At 35.5% G+C, this 13,991-nt stretch overlaps 1 protein-coding gene across 1 annotated transcript; it reads right to left on the reverse strand.

Annotated features, from left to right (window-relative positions):
• Positions 1-164: 164 nt before the first annotated feature.
• Positions 165-4,818, reverse strand: LOC111920742 (WPP domain-associated protein). Its single transcript, XM_023916304.2, has 6 exons — positions 4,630-4,818; positions 2,025-4,252; positions 1,819-1,945; positions 1,173-1,274; positions 681-748; positions 165-549 (listed from the first exon to the last, which is right to left on the reverse strand). Exons 2-5 carry the CDS (start codon positions 4,235-4,237, stop codon positions 686-688), a joined length of 2,505 nt encoding a protein of 834 aa, XP_023772072.1. The 5' UTR covers positions 4,238-4,252; positions 4,630-4,818; the 3' UTR covers positions 165-549; positions 681-685.
• Positions 4,819-13,991: the final 9,173 nt, after the last annotated feature.

Genomic DNA, 13,991 nt, shown 5'->3' on the forward strand with positions numbered 1-13,991 from the left:
TTATTTGGATTATTATGAGCTTTTATCAAGTTTAATTGCTTATTTAATGAAATTAAAAGAAAAATCACAACATAATACTCAAATATGCAAAGTTAAAACTACAGAATATATTTACATATAATATACAAACTTCATGTTAATAACCAAACATACTCTAAATCTCATAATAAAATACCAAATATTGGAATTAATTATATGAAATGATTAAAACTTAAACGGATTTGAACAATGCCAAATTCGAGCATTAAAAAGCTACTGTACTATATATATACAAGAAGACATAAACCCAAAAGAATAAAGTAAAAAAAACATGGGCAAAAAGGTAAATTCACATACCATTTTGGGTAAAGAACTAAATATATATAAAGGCCAAAAAAGAAACCCAAACGGAAAGGTGGTTTGTTTGTGTTGTATTCGTGTGTGTTTGTATGTGTAGACACGAAAAACATGGGCAAAAAGGTAAATTCACATACTTTTAACTACTTTTCACAGTACTAATAGTAATAGACCATGTGTCCTTTTCAAAACTGATGATCCCAACAAGTGCACCTGTATCAGCAAATATGAATATTTTCAATTTTTATTTAAGGGCTAAATGCAAGAAATAACATTTTTTTTTGCATATTTAAAAAAAATTAATAAATAATAAAAATAGGGTAGCAATGTATAAGAGAATCTACCTTACTCAATGTGCTTTCAAAGATTCTCCACTTAATTCTCTTCTAACCAGCTCCAAGATTTCAATAACCTGAATTAGAATGGAGGGGTAATATTGTAATTTTGTTCTTTTTTTTGTTGTATTGCTTTGAATTTGGGTTAAATGCGCATTTATGCAGCAAAGTTGTTTTTATACAAAATATCAACACAAGTTTCATATTAAGACAAAAAAATGCAATAATTTAATTGTTGTCAGTTGCATATATTGGTAAAATTGTGAAACATTTTGGGGTAAATTGGTAAAAGAAGCAAACACATTATTGCATAAATTGGTAAAATGATGAAACATTGCATATTTATTTTTTTTTTAAAAGCCACTTTATTGTATAAATTGGGGAGAATGTAAAATTTTGATGCATAAACATGTATTTAACCTTTTAAACTTCTATTTATCAGTAACACATTTTTATACGGATGATAATGATATTATCCTTAAATAAAAATTACAGTTTTACCCCTGAGTAATGTTGCAAGACTGGAGAGTAATGATCAAGAGCTATATATATCTTCTCAAGAAGCCCTAAAAGTGTTTCAACTTCATCTCCCAAAAGATCAACCTGAATCCAAAAGAAAATTAAACTTATTACATTTTGAAATTTAATAAAGTTTTATTTAATGCAAGTCTTTTTAGCAAAAAAAAAATGAAGTGATAAAGAAAATTTGTTTGGCTATATATTAAATATATATATATAATACATTTCAAACAAACATGAGATATGTTTATATGTAACTTGTTTAATGGTGTAACTGTATTGTAATTTGATTTGAAGTTTACTTTTTATAAAATAATATTTTTTGTCTTTATTTATCAATTTGATAATGGAATGCAATCACTCATTCCATTCCATTCCTTTGTGAGTTTATTCCATCAATCTTAATAGGAAAATAATCAGTTTATTTCCATATAAAATAAATTTATTTGCCAATACCACTATTCTTACCAAAAATAACCCTATAATATCAAACTAATGTATAAAGGTAATAAAATCTTAGATATCTTGTGAAGGTAATATTTAATAGCAAGAAAAAGAAACTGCTATTTGCTTCAAGAACATTTAAAAAAATAAAAAATAAAATAAAAAAAAAAATAAAAAAACTTACCTCATCTTCAGCCATTTGAAGATCATTACATTTTGTTTCAAACTTCTGTTTGTATAAAATCCCAGTTTTTTTAAGTACACTAACTTCCTTGATGAAAGAACTCAATTCAGATCTTGATTTTTCCAACCTAAACATTAAAAAAAAGGAAATTGATTATATCAAAGATTGTGTATGTATGAAAGAACAATAAAGATAAAGTTAAATACCTTTTATTATTATCTGAAATATCCCATGTTACCCTTCTTTCAAAATCACCAATCTTTGATGATAATTCATCAACAAGAACAACTATGGCTTCCATTTGCTTCCTATGTTCTTTCTCTTTCATTTCAATCAATGACATTAAACTCTGTTTCTCATTAGAAACATCAAGAACCATGATTTTGTAATCATTCAATGCTTTTATCTCTTTCATTGACAAATCAACTTTTTCTTTAAGGGAGTTTATTTCCATTCTCTGAGATAAAACTTTCTCTTGTGCTTTTGAAAATTTGTCATTGATTTCATTCACCTCTTTGTTTTTCTTCAACATCAATGTTTCATGCCAATTTGCTTGTTTTCTTAAATTATTACACTCGTTTAAAGCTAGTTCAAATTGCTCTTTTTCTTTTGTCAATTCCCTTGCTACCCTTTCCTTTTCTTCCACTAATTTTGCTCTCTCTTCACCTACCAATATCATTTCAGCCTCCCTTTCCTTTTCCTTCTTTTTGTTGATCCTTATATATTCTTCATGTAAAGTCTCAATCTTTTTCTCAGCATCAGTTAAAGATTCTTTGAATACAGTCTGCAACAGTTCTTCCATAAATAAAGATTCCATAAATGTGTCTTCAACTGCAGAAACACTAGAATCTTCAGCACCAGATCCTAAAAGAGCCTCATATATATCATGCATTGCAATAATTTCCACCTCTGATTCTTCTTTCATGTCTTGGAATTGACAATTTAGCCCTCCAACAACACATTTGTATACATCTTCAACAATGGAAGCTTCTATACATGCATCTGTTATTAAAGATTCATGGGTCTTCACCATTTTTTGGAAATGTGTATCAGATGAAGAAAGTTGGGATTCGAGATGCTTTACTTCATCATTTTTAACAATAAGTGCATCTTTAAGATGATTGTTTTCTCTTAAAAGGGTGTTAAGTGTTTTATTTAGAATGTCAATACTAACAACACTATCACCCTTTCCAGGAAACTCATCACTTTCAGAAAGAATTCCATCCAATTTGGAAACAACTTCCGGAATCTTCCTTTTTAATGTTTCAAACTCTTTAGGGAGGACAAAAGAGCGCCTTTCACTCAGGTATTTCCCCTTTAAACTAATATAGGCTTCAGTCTTCTTCTGAATTTCGGATTCATGTTCCCTTTTCATCTTTGAAATTGTGTTGTTGAAAAACTTCACTAATTGCTCCTTGTTCATGTGGCTTAATTGAGCTGCATCAAAACTATCAGGAACATCTAAACCTTCAGTTGACTTTCCACTTTCCTCCCATCTTGAAGAAAGTTGACTCCTTAAAGAGTTTCCATGAGTATTATCAAAATCAAAAGAACCATGAGAGAGCAAATTCGCTGATTCATGATGTGGGAGCAACTTTGTCAATGCATCTAACTCATTTCTTAAAAGTGAAATGTTACTAAATTTCTCAGCCAAATCCATATTTTGATCCCAAATTGATCTTATAGAAGTCTGCATTACCATATCTTCAAGTTTTCTTTTCAATTCATGCTCTTGTTGAGATTTACTAAGTAAAGTTTTAGAAAATTTATCCACCAATCCACATGCATTGTTCATCACCATTTCAAGATTATCCATTGTTTTTTCCAAACCCACACCATTTTCATACTTCTCCTCTTTCAAAATCCCACCCAGCCCCACTATTTCATGACAAGATCCATTTCTCTTAAGTTTACAACCCTTCACACCCTCAATCTGCTTCCTAAGCTTCTTAAACTCATCTTTAGCAGAATTTCTTAAGAAAACCAATGATTCTTTTAATTCATCATCCTTCACATAAGCATCTTCAGAACTAACCTGAATAGTTTCTTGTTCATTGGTTCCTTGTAACAACCAAGACTCGTTTTGATCTTCTTCTCCATTCATATTATGAAATTGCAGAGACCTCTTTAAGATTGCAAGCTCTAAGTCTTTTGCCTTTAGCTTTTCTTCTGCCTCTTGTTCAACAGCACTAACCATTCCCTTTATCACAGAATCACTCACCACTCGTGCAACTCTTAGTCGATTATCAATGTCTTCCATCATTGAATCCAGATCTTCCAAAAACTCAACATTGAAACTGTCACTGTGTTCAACACCAATCCCAGCTTGTTTGGGTTCGAATCCATTAGCAAATGAAGTATGCCCATTCATATCATTAACTCCATCAGTACTATGAAAAGCCATCTCTTGACTCTCCATTTAAATAGATTATACCTGATAGAATATATTAGTTCGTAATTACACCAACCCACGACTCAAACAACAAATAATCTAAAAGTCAACACGTACGATTTTGCTGACTAATAAAAAACAACTAGCCTACAACATTCGGATTATTTGAAATCGAACATCATTAATAAGTACGAAATAACCAAAAACGCGAACAAATCAAAGAAATCGAGCTTGAAATTACAGCGATATTGCGTTAAAATTTGAAGAATTTCATCTTTAAGGGTACAAAATCCTCGACTAAATCTAGAAATAACTGAGCTCAATCTCTTCACGTCGCCATTACACACACACCAAACTGGAAATTGAAGAGCACTTAAAACAATTTTAAAGAATAAAAAAAAGGAGTCATGAACACTTACAGAGTGAAGCTGATAATTAATCGCCAGCAGAGCTGAATTTATTTGGAAATTTAGGTTTGAGCTATCTGAGACGCTAACTGAAACCTCACACGTCTCTCTGTTGTCTGAATTTAGGGTTTGTTAGACGAGAGGGAATTTCGGTGTTTTCAGAAGAGAGAGAAGCGGGAGTGATAAAAGAATTGGGAAAAGGCATAGCAGGCCCCTGTTCTTTTATTTGTTTACATTTTATACTACTTTCTTTTGAGATTTGCCATTTTGTTCCGAATTGATTCGTTGTCATTTGTGACAATAACATGTAATGATTGCTACACTTTTATTGTTCTTTTTCGTATTTTATGTAAAGTTATTGATTATAATTTACATAGCTATATTTTTGTAATTATATTATTTTATTTGATGGCCACTCATGTTATCATATTAAAAATTAAAGCACTTATAATCCAGTTAACAGTTCAACAAATATTATTTTCACATCATTCACTAAATACTTGTTAACAAAAAAACATATATTTAATCATAATCATCACTTTTTTTATATAATTAAATAATCATTCGGCTCTTCTATTTCATTGTTATCATACACATTTCATTAAATACTCATTGAATCATAGACACCGGCTTATTCAACTTTTTTTTAGAATGGTTAAATTGCATCACACTCAGCTCTAACAGAGAGCTAGAGCAAAAATGAAAAAAATTACATCACAAAATTTAAAATTGGATTATGAAGCCAATGTAACATCCAAAAAATGAGAATAAACATCTTCATTTTAAAGACATAATTTCATAAATACAAAGTACCAAAACATTGTTTCCAAATCATAATAAGTCAAATATCAAATCAAATTATCCATCAACATAACAACGGGATGAGGTGTATAATCACGCTTTTATTTTTCTCCGCTCATCAGAAGTACTTGAAACAGTGAAATCCAAAATTATAAGCCAAGTTTAGTGAGTTTCTCAAAATACATCACATCATAAACAAATATAAATACAATACAAGCATGCATACAGGGTTTGTTGGTCTTTGACCTCAAACCAGCCATATTGGTTTTGTTGGTTTACAGCACAGAGTAGTATCACTTCAACCCAACCGCTTAGGTTTTGTTGGCATGTGGCCTCAACCCAACCGTCAAGGTTTGTTGGCGCATGTCACACCCCCGGCCGACGACGAAAACGTCAAGGTGTGCAACATAAATCAGTGATCACGGTTATCGAACATACATTGAACGGTACAAATATAATCTTCTATTATTAATGAAATAGAAATTACATTGACAAGACCATTGCTAAATCGAGACACACGCTTAACAATCCGGCGTTTACAAATGTATAATAAAGATAACAGAGAGTCTTCTGAGCGAACACTTACGACCTACTAAATAACCTAAGAATACATGCATTTAAAATACGTCAACAAAATTGTTGGTAAGTTCTACAGGTTTTGACATAAAGTATTTTTATAATCAAATTGTTTTGTAAAATTTATCTGGTTAACCGACTTTTATAAATTTGTATCTTTCTATCAAAAGTATAAAAATAAATGAGTTTTGAAAGTGTATTTGTACTCATTTAAAAATATCGTTTGCTCAAATCCATGAATACACCATTTACTAAATATATAAGTAAATCAAACTTATAACAAATTTTTACGGTTCTCATGACCAAAATATTTTATATAAGGATTTGAATACCAATTTATATAAAAGAAAGTCATGTCACTATTTGTGAAAACATAAAATAGCCATGTTTACCCTTGAAACCTTGTACAAGCATTCGTATAATTCATATATAAAACTCATAAGTTTCGAGTTTATAAACTTTGTAAATTCGTCGTAGTATTAATTAAGTATCATCTTACTTAATTTAGAAACTGACACTTAACCAGTAGGGCAAACTCCTCCCCACATAAATATTGTGCTTTCGCACAAAAACAAAAGAGTTTATATAAATAACTTATTTTATGTAAGTTAATAAACATCGTTCAGTCGTGTCTTGATATTAATTAACTATTCTATGACTTAATTTCTGGTATTAACTATTATATGGCTTAATTTTTGGTATTAACCTGGGATCTATAATGAGGTCATAATCAAAATGTAACGAACGCCTCTGTACCAGCACTTGTAAGTTTTAGTGCTGAAAGTCCACACCCATGATTATTTATTGTCGTGGACTTTATCGTTTAGGAAACGCCAACGTTCGTTTCGACTCGTCAACCAATGGTTGTAGCTGGTAACCGATGGCGGGATGTCAACCCATATAAGTCTCCAATACTGAACTTATACCTAGCGTTCCTCATTCCATACTGATTAATGGTTATGACACAGAGGACTTTCTGTAACACTCCAAATCAGGTAAACCATTCTAACCCTTTTTAATGATTTAGTTTGCAAAAATGGTCCCTTTTTGTACGTTGGGCTTACCTAAGGGTACGCTTAGCGTACTATGGAGGAAGGATCGCGAAGGTGTATTGCGTACGCGACAGAGGACCAAAACCCTAATTTTCGGACTTAACACCTATTTAAGCATCCTTAAGTCATTGGGACTAAACCCTAATCCGCCTCTAGAGCCTCATTTCATCCGTTTACCTTAGTTTTCCTTTGAGAGTGTGATTTTGGAGCATATAAGTGTGTTGGTGGCCATTTTGGAGCTTATTTAAGAAGAAGAAGTTAGTGAGCAAGCTTGAAGTGGCATTGTGATTCAAGAATCTGCATCTAGTTTACCTTGAAGAGCTTCTGGAGGTACAAAGTCCTGATATTGCCATCTTTATTCATTAGATCTAGTTAGGGTTTTCCATATTGTCCCTTTTGTTGGTTCTTGGACCTTCTCTTGAGAGCTGAGCAACTCCAGAGACTGAAATGGTTAAAACTGAGCTTTGTGAGCATGTTAGATGCATAAAGGTGCTAGCTTGAGGGTTATCTAGACTACATGCATGAGTTTGAAGCTTTATATGAAGTCCTAATGTGAATAATGAAGTTTTGAAGTCCCATATCGCATGCAAGGGCATAAAGTTGCCAACTTTATGCCCTAGAACATCTTAATGAACTCATACATGATTTTGGACGTGATAACATCAAGTATTAAGCACTTAATGTAAGTAGATGCTTAATATTCTTGTACGTTGGGCGTAATATAGCGTACGCAGCACGTACAGCTCAAGGACTCCGTACACTGAGCATACAGGAGTGGTACGCAAGGCGTACACACTCAGATGGGTTTGGGCTTGTAAGCCCTTTGGGCCTTAAGCAATTATCGGGCTTGGTCATGATTTGAGTTAGTGGTCCAATTTATCCGTTTTGGGTCATGGTTGTTATGGTTGGGCCTTATTGGTCCATGAGGCCCATTAATAGTTTTGGACATGGACTTTGGGCTCATTAGAAATGGAAGACTCTTGGGCCATTATGAAAGGACTTGGGCTTGGGTACTTGGATTCTTTAATTAGATTATATTCAACCCTAATTTTGGGATAATGATATTGTTGTTCAGCATGGGTGGTTTCGGACTGTTAGGAGAGCAGCTTTCGGATTCAGCAGACAGAGGTGAGTCTCCTCACCATACCAATGGGTCTAAGGCACCAGGGTCAGCCCATTATAGGATATGTGGATTGTTAGATGATTATGTGTTATGTTGGTCTGACATTTGTATGGAAGACCCTGAGGGGTTCCCGTGGCAGTAGATTAAGACCATGTGGGGGTTCCCATGACAATTGGTGTAAAACCTTGGAGGGTTTCCATGGCATCCTAGCATGACCATATGGTTGGTTCGTATGATAATTCTTTGGTTAGCGAAGACCATGTGGGGGTTCCCATGGCAAGTATTTGAGACCATGTGGGGGGATGGCAAGTAGTTAAGACCATGTGGGGGTTCCCATGGCAGTGGGTTAAGACCATGTGGGGGTTCTAGTGGCACCTAGTGTACGACCTTGTAGGGTTTCCATGGCATCCTTATATGTTTGTATTCATGGCTTATGTGGTTTGTGTAGCTAATATAGCTAATATGGATTATATGATTATGTGGATTGTGTGGGGTATGCTCTGGGGAACTCACTAAGCATTAACTTACAGTTTGTTGATTGTTTCAGGTACTTCAGAGCCTAAGGGCAAGGTCAAGGTTTGATGACACGACATGCACTCTCTGGCATTTTATATGGGGACACTCTGATATTTGAAATAAAATGTTGATGTAATGGATTTTTAAAACAATTGTCATTGAGATTTCATATTTTATGGGAATGTTTTGATTAATTAAAAATGAAAATTTTATTTGGAAATTTTGGTCGATACACTTTCCACTAAGATGTACGGTTTTAGTATTGTGACAAACATAGCCCATGCAGCTTAAGAAATGATCCTAACTCATAAAGCTTTTAGAATAAATGTAGCTCATACAGAACGTACCGTGAGTGTGATGGATCCTAACAATGATTCTAGGCATCCTAGTCCTAAACTTTATGATACAAGACTCTTGAATGCTTATAATTCTTTGGTGTCTAGGAATTATTTGATTTAAGTTTTTTGGTATTTGATGCGACATCCCCATTTTCACGGCCACAAAATACCGATTTTGTTTATGCTTTATAAAAATCAAAGTACCCCTTTTAATAAAAATGTTACGGAATTTGTTCCCAGTAAAACATGAGACCCCAATTATTTTATCGGGCCCACAAGGGCCCGCACCATGGTGACCGGCATGTCTGACTGTGTGAAAACCTGAAATTTCTATTTTGTACAAACATTATCAAGTCAATAGAAGTCAGAACAGTTGCAGTAAATTTTCAGACTTTTTAGAATAAGTTTGAGTATTTCAGGATTTACACTTAAAGAGATATCAGGAGAGAGGATGCATTAGGGATTCATGCAAACTTTGTTATTCCATAGCTTCATGATATTAAAGTTCAATGCCTGAATAAAATATTTTCTGCCAAAAACCCCAAGAGTATTTATATGATTCTGAGCCATAATTATTCATTTGTTACATTTCCAACTAGAGAAAAGCCAAATTCTCTCTCACAGATCTTCAGACTTTCGTCCCAAAATGTGAGTACTTCTATCTAGTTGTATTATATAGCTTGTTATGTGCTTAATAACCTAGAAATCATATCAAAACATCAAGATTTAAGAGTTTACGGCCCAAGAAGTTCTTGGACCGTAAACCCTTCTTTAAGGGGCAAATGAGTGCCTAGTCCTTTCCTTGTGCAATGAAACTATGCTAGGCTTGTATCTTAGTGTGTGTAGGACTAGAAAACAACCAAGAACACCAAGAGTAAGGTGTTCACGGCCCAAGAAGTTCTTGGACCGTGAACTCCAAACTCAAGGGCCAAAAGGTGCTTTAAACCCTCCAAAAGCCTTGGACACTAGCCTAGATTCACTCTTAGTTAATTTTGTTGGATTAGTGTCTAAGTCCACAACTATTTTGGTATGTACTTGACCCGATGGTGCATGGTCATTTTGGGTTGCCTTCACCATAAGTAAACATTGTGTGCATGCTAAGAGCATAGGACAAGTGTGGTAATAATTCAAGTAAGAAGTTGATTACCCGAAACAACAAATAATGAGTAATCGATATGGTGATAAATAAAAGGTGTTTTATTTATACTCAAAGGTTTGAGGCCATATGGGATTAGTATTGTTCTTGTGTTTCACTTTGCATGTTTTGACTTCCTAAATAATTTAATTGGTTGAGAACAGTCAAATTATTCGAACCGGCCATAGTCGTTCATATGTTGGAAGTAGATATGAAAGAAGACTGTCGTGAATTGGTGTGTGGATTGTCTAAAGAGTATTAGATATAATCAAATGTTTGTTGTAACGTTCATGAGTGCTTATGAATATGATTTGAGCATTGGATCAAACCCACGCTCACTTGGATCACTTCATGGATTTTATCACGAGTGATTGGTGAGACGATAACATCTTATATTCTTGAAACCGAGATGTGTGAGTTGTATCTTGCGAGTCGGTTGCACATTGATAATATGTAAACGCACCAGTAACTTGGTGTTATAAAACATATTGTTATGTGTGATTTGGTGAGTGAGTGCAAGCGAGCATTGAGTTAAAGTTTATCCGTTCCTTTTATCCAAAGTAGGATAAAAGCAATATTTGTGGGCCCCTCGATGATTTAGTGATGGCACCTAAGCGCTTGGCCAAGCCGGGACTAAATTGATGTGTTCAATTGTAGTCTGTTGTTAGTCGTCATAAATCTGAATTCGGGAAACAACACATAGACAGAGAGAATGATTTAGATCCATGTCTCAGTCTATACGATATCTAGAATGGAAGAATATATGATCACTTATCTAAAGGACACGCGTATCTGATAAGATCAGAGTTGACAGTGGCTTTGGAAAGCTACGATTGCAGATCAGGATCTGAAGTCATATGCAGAATAGTTATTAGACTTATCCAAGTGGGAGAATGTTGGATTAGTGTCTAAGTCCACAACTATTTTGGTATGTACTTGACCCGATGGTGCATGGTCCTTTTGGGTTGCCTTCACCAAAGCAACTTGATAGGATGAATTATGGAGAGAAAGGATTAATTATGATTTATTAATATATTATGAGAATAATATATTAAAGGAGAAATCATATTGTTTAATTAATGTTAGTCAAGAATTAATAAGAATTAAGTTTGTGACTAAAAGACATTAATTAAACTTAAGGGACTAGAACTGTCAATTGTGTGATAGTTGAATATTGAGCTAATGGACTCCTTATTAAAGGGATGGACGAATTCTATGGGAAAACCCATTAGAAATCGTCCAAAGGCCTTTAAGAAAGGGGTTTATGGGTTGCTTAGGGCCTAAGCATCCAAATTAGGGTTTCCTTGTTAGATAACCCTAATAGCCTCATTATTTAAGGAACCCTGAAGCCCCAAAAACGTGGTGAACTTGTTCTCTAGGGTTTCCACACGTTTTGGGCAGCCTCCTTCTCTTCTCCTCTTCATCCTCTTGCTCTTGGTGTTTGTGAGCCATTAGAGGAGTGACATTTGTGACTCTAAGCTTTCTAAAGTCTATACAAGAAGGATTTGAGATTGTTATTGCTACATAACAATCAAGGTATGATCTAAACCCTAATTCATATGTTATATTGATTAGATCTAGGGTTTTAAGTCTTGGATTAAAAGCATGTACAATAGAGAAACCTAGATCCAAGCATTAGGGTTTGCATGAGCACATAGGATGTATTTTGGCTAAAACCCATCAAATTTAGGGTCTTGGAATCACCAAAAACCCATCCCCATGAGAGATTACATCCGTAATCTCTAAGGGAATTGGTCCCAGGGTCGTGAACTCCTCAAAGGAGTTGAAAGGTGCCCTAATCTCTTCCACGGACTAAACCACCAAGTCGGAATGCTTCTAGGGAACATTTAGAACTTCAAAACACCAAATAACCTAAGGCTTAGGAGCTTACGGCAGTAAAATCAATGGTTTACGACCGTAAACTCCCTATGTGATGATTCTTGGAGAGTAAACTCAAGAATGGGTCCTTTGGAACCCTAAACTCGTTAGCCGTGTCCTATAGCAACTTAGATGCAATCCTTATGTAACAGCCCGAAATCTCAGGTATTGTTTAATTATGTTTTGGGGTGAGTTGAGAGGGGACTCGGCGAGTTGGAGCCTAGACTCGCCGAGTAGGATCGCAGACCTGGTCGCGGGTCCGCGACTGGACTCGACGAGTCCAGATATGGACTCGGCGAGTCGACGCTGTTCAGCAGAAACCCTAACCGTTCGGTTTTGGATCGTATATAACGCTCTTATATGCCGTCATTGTCCGTCTTAGTCGATTGAGAGGAACCCTAAACGGCTGTGGGCATCTAGAGCAAAATTGGAGGACATTAGGGCTTGAAGAGGTTGTGGGGTAAAGAGGAGAAGGGTTTTGGCTAAAGGAACAGCAAAGGATTCGAGTTCTGCGGTTTGGATACACAGAGAGGGCATATTCCAGGTAATATTTCGGATTCCCTTCTGTTATTTGATGTGTTTATGAAGTTAGGGTTTATGAAACCCATTTAGTGATTAGAGGGGTTATTATGTTATTACCCAAACGTTTATACCCCAGTAATGAGATGTTTAGAAGTCCAGAAAGTCCCATGGTTGTATATCTCGGGACCATACGTAATTCAGGAAGCAGTTGCTCGTCTGCATGGCATGGACTCGCCGAGTTGTTCTTCAGACTCGGCGAGTAGCTTGAAGATTTACTGGGACTCGCCGAGTTGTTCTTCAGACTCGGCGAGTGGAGTCGGGGTGGCCCCGCGATTCTTTCAAGGGTAACTCGTCGGGTCGAGGAGGGTACTCGACGAGTAGTTAAGGAATCTCAGAAAGTTGGAGGACGTCTAGACTCGCCGAGTCGCCATGGTACTCGCCGAGTCCGGTCGAGCTGACCGTTGACCGTTGACTAGAGTTGACCTAAGTCTGACTTCTTAGGGATAGTCACCCTTAGAAGATATAAGTGTTAATGAGATATGTGATGTTATAGGAGGGTTGTAGCTCGTCGGATTGTGCACGAGTGATTTCAGGAGCTGCTAGCTTTCAGCATTTACGAGGTGAGTCTTCTCACTATACTGTACCCGGAAGGGTTTGACTGTGTGAACGGAAGGTCGGATATGTTATGTGATATGTATGCTATGTGTGGTAAGTTATTTGTTATATGTGCTATGTATGTTATGTGGGCCGGAAGGCGATTATGTTATGGGCCGGAAGGCGTTGTAATGAGGACCGGAAGGTCAGGGCCTGGAAAGGCGTATGTGCGTAAGTGTATATTGGGGAACTCACTAAGCATTTATGCTTACAGTTGTTGTGCATGTATTTCAGGTACTAGCGAGGACCGTGGGAAGGCGCCGGCATGATCGATACACACTGAAGATTGTCTTTATGATCTTGGGATTTTGAATAATTGTATTTGACAGAATAATTAAACTATTTATGCCTTGTTTAAAATGGAAACAATTATGTTTTTAAAATGAAAATTTGTTTGAAAAATTTGAGTTGTTACAATTGGTATCAGAGCCTTGGTTTGAGGGATTCGGGTGCACCTTAAGGGGTAACTGAACTCAAACCGAGGATTGGAGGAAGCTTTTCAAATTAAGGCATAAACTTTTGTAAATGGTTTTGTGGTAAGCAAGAAAGAAGCAGTGTGTACGATCAGTCAGCGCCCGAACGGTAAAGATCCCCAAAATACCTTACAATATTATATGATATGAATTGTTATGCATGCTAGAAGACTAGGTATTCATGATAGGACTGGAGTGGCCTGATTTGTGATGCCTTAGTCTAGGGAAGTTGCCTATATGAGATGCCTTGCTAGTATGCGGGTAGATAGAGCGTATCAGAAGTAGAGTACTCACTATCCGGAGTTT

The sequence above is a fragment of the Lactuca sativa genome, chromosome 2, assembly GCF_002870075.4.
Source record: "Lactuca sativa cultivar Salinas chromosome 2, Lsat_Salinas_v11, whole genome shotgun sequence".
NCBI lineage: Eukaryota > Viridiplantae > Streptophyta > Magnoliopsida > Asterales > Asteraceae > Lactuca > Lactuca sativa.

What these genes read in the sequence shown, in the direction of transcription:
- LOC111920742 (XM_023916304.2), bottom strand. Translation starts at nt 4,237, where the DNA reads ATGGAGAGTCAAGAGATGGCTTTTCATAGTACTGATGGAGTTAATGAT. An exon ending in ATTTCAGATAATAATAAAAG is followed by an intron (nt 1,946 to 2,024) that starts GTATTTAACTTT and finishes TTTAATGTTTAG; the next exon opens with GTTGGAAAAATCAAGATCTG. An exon ending in TCTTGCAACATTACTCAGGG is followed by an intron (nt 749 to 1,172) that starts GTAAAACTGTAA and finishes ATTCTAATTCAG; the next exon opens with GTTATTGAAATCTTGGAGCT.